This window comes from Poecilia latipinna, unplaced genomic scaffold (assembly GCF_001443285.1).
Source record: "Poecilia latipinna isolate Pla-1442-1.1 unplaced genomic scaffold, P_latipinna-1.0 Scaffold1153, whole genome shotgun sequence".
Taxonomy (NCBI): Eukaryota; Metazoa; Chordata; class Actinopteri; order Cyprinodontiformes; family Poeciliidae; genus Poecilia; species Poecilia latipinna.
Window position 1 is genome coordinate 174,539 of NW_015113769.1, and position 8,933 is coordinate 183,471.

The window sequence follows — 8,933 nt, forward strand, 5'->3', positions numbered from 1 at the left end:
AATTTCATTGTCTATGTCTAACTGAGAATATTGATAGTAAGATTTTATTCCATTTTATTTTATTTTTTAGATTAGCAATAAAAAAGTTAAAAAAAAAAAATAATTGGTTAAGATTTTTTATTTGTTTATTATTTCCATCGACCCGAGAAAGTCGGAAAAAATAATTTAAGGGTCTTATTTTATTTTCTCTCATTTTATTGTTTAGATGAACCTGAGAAAGTTAAAATAAATATTTATGTTAAGATTTTTTAAATATTTTATTTTATTGTCTTTTATTTATTTTAAGGTCAACCAGAGAAAGTAAAAAAAATACTTAAGTTTAGATTATTTGATTTTATGATTTAATGCATTTCACCACTAGTTGTCTCCCACCTCTCAGTTGTTCCGAACCTAAAAAAACAAAAAAAAAAAAAAAAACAGGGTTTCCATATCGACTGGGGCCGCTGGTAAGGACGTGTAGCTTAATTTCACACGAGCCACGTGTTGAAGCCAAAATGCATCTTCAGAACCAAACAGATGCAGAGAATAGAAAACAATACCTGCAGCTTTTAAACTCCTTATCTAATATAAATAACACAACAATGGTGCAGGAATCAGGTGACAAATAATGTGCTGACAGATGGAAGGTTTGTACCACTCTGATTCCGTCGCTGATGTTCAGGTGTAGTTTGGCTTCTCACCTAAAACCACTGATCCACTCTGCCAGGGTAATAAATCATTTCCCAGATTACATTTTGCACGTTGGTGCCAGACAGATAACTCCCCTGTCACTTCTTTCATATCCATCCCACGTAAATAATACAGCATGGAAGAAATTCTTGGAAACTTCAAATAGCTTTTTAAGAAAAAAAAAAGTGAACCAAATCTTTATTCTTTGGTTCAAACAAAAGTTAGGGACATGAGTACCTGGTCTAAAAACAGAAGCACAAATGAAGAGGTTGTTAAAGTGGATTAAGAAAAGCGTGGCTGACTCATGTGAGAGAAAACCTCATTAACCACATGTTGAACGGGGCGAGCCACTGTGGAGAGCAGGCGGCATGTTGAAACAAGCGGTGTCTCCTGCTGCTGAGCCTGCGTGACCCCGTCACACCTACCAAATCCTTCTCTAATCCCCCCTCCATCCCAACCCACTGGTCAATCTCACAGGTCACCTGTACCGAGCCGAGATCCTCAGCCTGGGTGCCGCTGTCTCTTACGGATTTTGACGGGTTCTTCTTTTTATTTCTTTTTTCTCACGTTTTCTGGGATTTCTTCTGGCTTCCAGTGAATCCGGATGTCTTTTTTCCTGATATCTCCTCGATGTGAGCGTTTTGGGAGCATAGGGTGACGCCATGCATCGACTGCTCTGTCTGCATGTATTCCTATGCTGTCTCAGTATGGCTCTGTCCTTTTGTCCCTCGCAGTGTACCTGTGTCTTTCATGGACGGGTGGACGGAACAGGAACCAGGTAGCGAGAGCTTTACTGAGTGTACACAAAAATGCACCTTTCTTTAAATGGAAGATTGTTTACCCCTAAACTGTAATACATATAGAAAATCTAATTTTAATAGAAAATAGTTCTGTTAGGGCAATCAGGGACCATAACTTTGCATGCAATACAGAATGAATAGTTCTTAGACACATGCCTACTGGTGTGTTCTGGTGCATGACCCAGACTGGATGTAAATGTTGACCTTGGCGTTTTAAAAGCAACTTAAGTACACAGGCACCCAGAGAGTTTCACAATACAATTTATATGAAATATTCACATTGCAGAGGATTTCCCCCTAAGCCTTCTAACCTGTATTAACTTAATGTTGTTATGTTCATGGCATCGTGCTAATCCCTTTATAAGTGAGGAAGCCCGGCTTTCAGTCTGATTAGACTTTCTAAGAAACATCTGAAGGCGACAGTTCAGTCTGTAAAAAAGCCCCAAAACTGCAGGAAACTGAGAAATTAGCATTAGCAACAGCTCTTGTGCTAGGATTATGGGCCCTACGCATTCTGTTGTGCTACTATGGGAGCTGTTTTCTTTTTTTTACTTTCTTCAGATCCAGACAGCTACATATAATTCTTAATTTTTTTCTACAATTACCTTTCAACAGAACTGCTTAGGTCAAAGGTTTTATCGTTTTATCGCTCTACCAGCTTCTCACAGTAGTTTGCTGCACAGTTTAGTCCATTCCTCTGTACAGGACTGAGTTTGGCTTGTAAGCTGGCTTACTCACACACACTTTTTCAGCTCTGTCCACCAATTTTCTATGCTATTGAGATCAGGACTTTTTGACTGCTCCAAAGCTTTGACCGTTGTCATTAAGCCACTTTGGAGCTAATGGCGGTATGGTTAGGATCATTGGAAGACTAACCTTTAACATCTTCTCTGGTTTCAGTGTGTCTGCAGAATGTTTTTACCTCAGGTGCACCATTGATCCTACAGCAGGAGTTCTCAGGCACACAGGTTTCAACTTTCTCCTCCAAATGCCCCAAAGGTCGCAATGAGGAAACACTTTAATTTTAGTTTTATCAGACCACGGAATATGTTTTCAAAATCAGGATAAGAAGAGTGAACTTAGAAAGTGTAATGTGGCTTATTATGTTTTTCTTGAAGCAATGGCCCTGTGGAGTGGGTTTTCAGCCCACATGCTACAGGACTAATGTCACTTTGGATAAATTGTGCTCTCTTACCAACTTCAGCGTCTTCACAAGGTCTCTAGCTTGAGTGTCTGTTCTTGGGTTAGTTTGCAAATTTGACATAAAAAACACCTGAACAGTAGCAGATTGTATTATGTCACACAACAAAGCAGTATGTTTTATGTATTACTTTAAAATATAACCACATGTGTGCCTTCATTTAACTTAAATGTTGGAAATTAACCCATTAGAAGCTTAAAAGGTCATGAACTCTTCATCCAGACTTTTCTATAGTGTTTAATGCTGGACTGCCCAAGTTCAGTCTCTTCACCAACACACCTGAATGAATTAACCACTTATTACCAAACCGCTTCAGAGCCGAATGACTGATGACCGGACGCCTCTAAAAGTTACTAGCCACTGAGGACTCAATGTGAAAGTATCCTTAATGTATGTAAACTTCAGAATTTGAAGAAAGGTACTAACAATTCTTTAAAAAAATGTCAATGTGTCATTATTCTAGCCTTAAGCAAACAGAAGTCATTCTTGTAATCATACCTGACCTAAAGCAGGTAAAGAAAATATGTCAGACACCGTGAGGATGTCTGACATATTTTCATCCTCTGTGGATGAAAAGATGAAGTGAATTCATCCAAAGGCTCAGACTAGTGTATTTTTTCTCAGTGAAAAGCTAAACTTCTGCATTGTGTATTATCAAGTCAGAGGACTCCAAAGCACCTTATACAACAATTAGTTATTCACCTATTTTGTAACTTACCAAATAAAAAATTACTTCATATGATCTGATATGTCTTCTAAATCAGGTCAACCAATTAATATTTGTCTTTCAGATCTGTTCTCTGTAACGACCCGGACATGTCTGACATCCCTGTCAACGTCCCTGTGGACACCGTCAAGCTCCGTGTAGAGAAAACCGCAGTGCGGCGAATCCCAACCGAAGCTTTTTACTATCTGGTGGAGCTGCGATACCTCTGGATTACCTACAACTCCGTCACATCAGTGGATACGGGAAGTTTTTACAACCTGAAAGTGCTCCATGAGCTGAGGCTGGATGGGAATATGATTTCTGTTTTCCCTTGGGACTCCCTCAAGGAGATGCCAAGGCTGAAGACACTGGATCTCCACAACAACAGACTCACCAGTGTTGCTCCTGAAGCCATCCCCTATCTAGTCAACATCACCTATTTGGATCTGTCCAGCAACAAACTAACTACCCTGCCCTCTGACCTTATGGATATCTGGCCACCCTTTAATGGTGTGCCCATCTCTTCTAATGCCTCTCAAAAAGTCGTGCTAGGTGAGCGGAAGCAGTTCAGTCCAGCTTGGTTTTACAGGATAATAGGACCAAGTCAGGACACTTTTGGGGTTGTCATCCATTACCTCAGGAATTTGTGATGAGGGGTGGTGAACATCAGGTCACTCTCTAATTAGCTTAGCCTAAGTAGTGCAAAACCTGACATTTGATGTGCTTTACCTTATTGTCCTAATTTGTTGCAGAATAATCACCTAAAAAAGGTTTTGAGTGTTATTATTCAACATATATTATAAAACCTGTAAGTAGTACAACTGTTCCAAATTCAGAGACTGTGATCTTTGATGAGCCTGTTTGACATGAATCCAGTTTAGAATTATTCATAAAAAGTGTTCAGCTTGGGAATTCATTTCGATTCTGTTGTCCTTCTACTGCAGCCACACATAAACAAACACAAACATGTTTTCCACACGAACAGAAATGCAGAATGTGGTCATGCATCTTTATAAGGTTTACGGTTGGACTACAGACGTTTGGTTAGACAATTAAAGAAAATAAGAAGATTAACAGAAAGAAGGGAATGAATATGACTGAATTCTCTGAACTTTGAATATTAGAAAACCATGTTATGCTAATAATATTGGTAAATATTGTCAGGCCCATTTTATTTTTTCCTCTCTTTCTCACATATGCTTCCATCTTTCTGTGACCTTTAAACTTGTGGCTAATTCCATCAATGTCTGGTGTGAGCATTTGCTGCATTCAGACTCTGGTAAAATATTATATTAGTATGAAACATGAAAAGTTTATCACACATGAATATATTCGCCAACAAGTATTAGACTCCAAAAAGTCCTTTCCAATATTAATATTGCACACTCTGATATTGTGATGATATTATAGCTGCAAAATATTGTGCAGCCTTCATTTCTTTCTCTTATCAATGATTTAACGTAATTTAAAAGTATTCTGCTCAACTGTAAGGAAATGTGGTGATTTGGCTGCAGCTCCTGCAGACTAGCGGCAGCAGCAATTAGCAATCACCTGGTGGAACCGCACATCTGCTGAGCTTAACATACAAACTACAACACTCCTAAGAACGTTTGTAAACGACATCAATGAGAAGCATTGTTGTGATGATGTGCTGAAGGGGGGAGTGCTGGAAAGAGTAGAAGCCTCTTAAAGAGACAGAGACCAATTTTAAGCCGTCAGACATGGCAATTCTTTTAAGTTATTTTTGATATATTTTTATATCAAAAATATTTTTTAAGCATTTTCTTGATTGTTACTTGACTGTGCTAAAAAATACATAATACTTCCCTGTTAAGTAATTGATGGTAGTCACTGATTTGGTTTGTTCTGTCATTGATTAATGTAAGCACAATTTAATCAGGTCAACAAATCTAATTGTTTTGCTAAAACATATTGAATAAAAGAAAATTGAATGAATATCCAGAGAACAATGTGGAAACATAAAATAACTGAAAAACCTTTTACCTGAACAGATCAATCAAGAGGATCTCTGTAACAGTGAATGCTAAACTTTTAGATAACTGATTTGGTTTTATAGTGTAAGTAAAACATAAAACCCGAACTGTATTTTGGGTGTAGCAAAGCAAAGTCTTTCTTGAGCCCAAATAATTGTTGCTACAAATATTTTCTTCTTTTAATATTGGATGTTCTACTTTGCTAACTCTGCATAAAATATTAGCTTAGACCAGCTGAAGACAAAACATGACATAAATATGCGAACCAAACTGCAAAAGCAATGGAGTCGTAAAGATGTACTGTTTAGAGTTTTGTAGCTAATTTCAAATATCCACATAATTTTTAAACATTGACCTGCTGGAATGGATTGCAGACACATCGTCACTCTGTGTGTATGCTATAAAACGAGGCTTTACAATATGAAAGGATCAAATTAATACAGATCATATTGTTGCAGTGACTGAAACCACAGTGTTTGTTTTTAACAGAATGTAAACCTTTACCTCAACTCAGCTGCAACCTTCCTGTTCTCCTCTTTAGTGTGGCTTTTTGTTCCAACCTGAAAAAAAAAAAAAAAAGACAAGCATCAGAATAATGTAAAAAAAAAAAAAAAAAAACTGAAAATCACACAATTCCAGTGATTGGCCAAGTTGTATCTCTAGTTTCAAGGTACCTTAGATGACTTTTGTTTTAATATTATAATTTAAAATTAATAATTTTTCTATTTTTAAAATCATTTTACTGATAACTCACTGTAAAATACAGATACAAACAGCAGAATTTATTAAGGCATAGATTATTATTTGGGCCAATCACCATATTGTCCAAAACTTAAATTTTTGCTTGTTATAATGTTAGCATAGAACCCAACAGGGCCTAAAATGATTTATTGTATAAAGCTTTATTTTGAACTTTTGACATGGATTAGGCAGTGTTTACTGTAAGTGACCTGATGATATTTATTCTATCAGTAAAGCCAATGGAAACTGTGTTCTAACAACCGGTAGGAAGGCCAGCGGCAGCTTACAGGTGCTTTGCGACTCTTAAGTCAAATTAATCTGTTGAAAGCCTTAGCGTGCGCTGGAACACAGGTTTGTGTACATCAGGTGTTTACTGTCGTACTTATGGAGGTTCTTTAATTAAATACTAAGACTAATATAAACATAGTTTTCCAAACTGCCATGTTTAATATCTTGTTGCTGAATGCAAAGTGCTGATACCCAATGCATCTTCTCAAAGTGCTAATTATTTGAGAGTCCCTCACTGGCTTCCACTAGAGCCAAATGTTCAGTATTGGGCATTTTCAACAACATTACCACAAGTAATACCACAACAAGTTTTATATAAAATAATAGTAAATAATTCAAATCTCTCATGTCTTTTAATTCCCAGGCCTTCAGGACAATCCTTGGTTCTGTGACTGTAAAATCTCCAAGCTGATTGAGATTTCCAAAATGGCTGACACCCCAGTGATCTTGATGGATTTATTTTTGACCTGTGCCACACCGGATAATCTAGCCGGTGTCCTTTTTCAGCGTGCTGAACTTGAGAATTGTGTGAAACCATCAGTGATGACCTCTGCAACCAAGATTACTTCGACGTTAGGCAGCAATGTCCTGTTGCGATGTGATGCCTCAGGATCTCCGACTCCAGCTCTTTATTGGACCAAATCAGACGGCTCTCCAGTCAACAACACAGGTAAAAGAAAATGCTTTTTTTGAGAAAATATAAATTACATTTGTGATTAGTAAAAGGTGGGTGGAAGACTTCAGTAACTCCAAACTTTTAATGACTGCTTTCGTTTTGCTCCACCATTCAGTTCAGGAGTCACCCGGGGAAGGCATTAACTGGTCCATCATGAGCTTGCATGGAATCGAACATAAAGATGCTGGGAACTACAGCTGCAAAGCAAAGAATGTTGCTGGTACTGCGATAGCAACCATTTCTTTAACGGTGGCTGGTGCCATGAGCACCACTGCTCCACCAGTACGACCCAGCGTCGGAACTGGACCAACCAGCCAAGGCACAGCGATCACTCCTCCGATTGACATTTCTAAATCACCGCTCACTGCACCAACAGCCCTTCCTGGATCACTAACAACACCTTCTGCTGCCCAAAAGCCACCCAAGCCAATCTCTGGCAACAGTTCTCAGAAAGGTTCGCTCAAAGAGGCCAAAAACCAGCAAGGAGGCAAAAAATTAGCAGCGGATGAGAAAAGCAAGAAAACCGACAGCTCAAGAGGTCTCAAAGACCTGGAGATTGTAGAGCAGACAGCTGACAGTGCAGTGCTGCTCTGGACTGCAGGTGGATTGCTAAATGATGCCCCACTGACTGTTGTGTATTCACCATATGGGGAGGATGACAGTAAGAGGACGATGGAGACCAAAGCTGGGAGTGGAAAAGTGCTTCTTGACGGACTGTCTCCTGGAATGAGGTACTCAGTTTGCCTTGTAGCAAAAGGTAGCACCACTGGAAAAGATCCTTGCATTGACTTCTACACAGAAGACGGCGGGCAGAACATACTTTTCTTTATCGTAAGCAGTATCGCCTGCGTTTTGGTTTTGCCTCTAATTGCTCTGCTCATCTACAAAATTCTTGCCCTTTATTGCAAGGGAAGCAACACGTCTTTGGATACAAATGAGCTGGAAAAAGAAAGCTATGTCAAATTTGAGACAATCTCAATGAAACAAAGAACTCTGAACTCGCACCCAACTGAACTCTGGGCAAGAAGACCAACGAATGAATCTGAGCGTCTGTTGTTGTGCTCCCGGTCAAGCATCGACTCTCAGATGACCTACAAGAGCGACGGCTCTCGCTCTGAGTATCTCTGCTGATGTCAACATACATTGCCAATAATTTAACTCCATGCTCATGCATCTGCCTTTCAATGTTCTGAAGAAAATGACTAAGAAATTATACATGTCTTTTTTTATTAATGGTGTATAAAGGATGATTGTGATGTACTGAGAATTGTTCCTCTTTAACCTTTTAGAAAAGTGTGAAATGGATCACAACAACCCCCTTTATCCTGTTTCTGAGCCTTATACTTCATACAGAAATTATGCAGACATCTGAGATTATACATTTATCAGGGAATAGTGATGTTGTCTTCGATGCCAAAACCATAAGGTTGGAATATAGTGGTGATCTCAGAGAAGACCCATAATATTCTCCAATACATCATAGTTGCTGTAAGGATCCAGCAGATCGTTGCCTTTCTAAACACAGAAGTACAGTACTGTTCGTGTGTTTGATAGAACACTATGTGAATCATTTGATGAATGTTGCCACATTATATTTTCACTTGTAAATAAATGTTTGCTTTGAATGTAAGAACTATTATATGACTTACTTGCATGGTATTCCCATAGAAAAATATTGTAAAATAATTTTATAAACTCAGAGGAGCATTTAGAGAAAACACATCTAAAACCTTTCAGTTACTGTTTTAAAACAACATATTGACTTGAGCTTTTTGGTTTTATGATGAAACTATGAACTTACATCATAGTTTAATCGAGTAGCCAATGTCACAAGTTTGTTTTAATGCTTGTTTTAAGC

General features: G+C 38.3%; 1 protein-coding gene across 1 annotated transcript; it reads left to right on the forward strand.

Annotated features, from left to right (window-relative positions):
- The first annotated feature begins 361 nt into the window (after nucleotides 1–361).
- lrit3a (info leucine-rich repeat, immunoglobulin-like and transmembrane domains 3a) lies at nucleotides 362–8,705 on the forward strand. Its single transcript, XM_015053014.1, has 4 exons — nucleotides 362–1,447; nucleotides 3,462–3,928; nucleotides 6,764–7,069; nucleotides 7,191–8,705. The coding sequence occupies exons 1-4, from the start codon at nucleotides 1,332–1,334 to the stop codon at nucleotides 8,204–8,206; spliced, it is 1,905 nt and encodes a 634-aa protein (XP_014908500.1). The 5' UTR covers nucleotides 362–1,331; the 3' UTR covers nucleotides 8,207–8,705.
- Nucleotides 8,706–8,933: the final 228 nt, after the last annotated feature.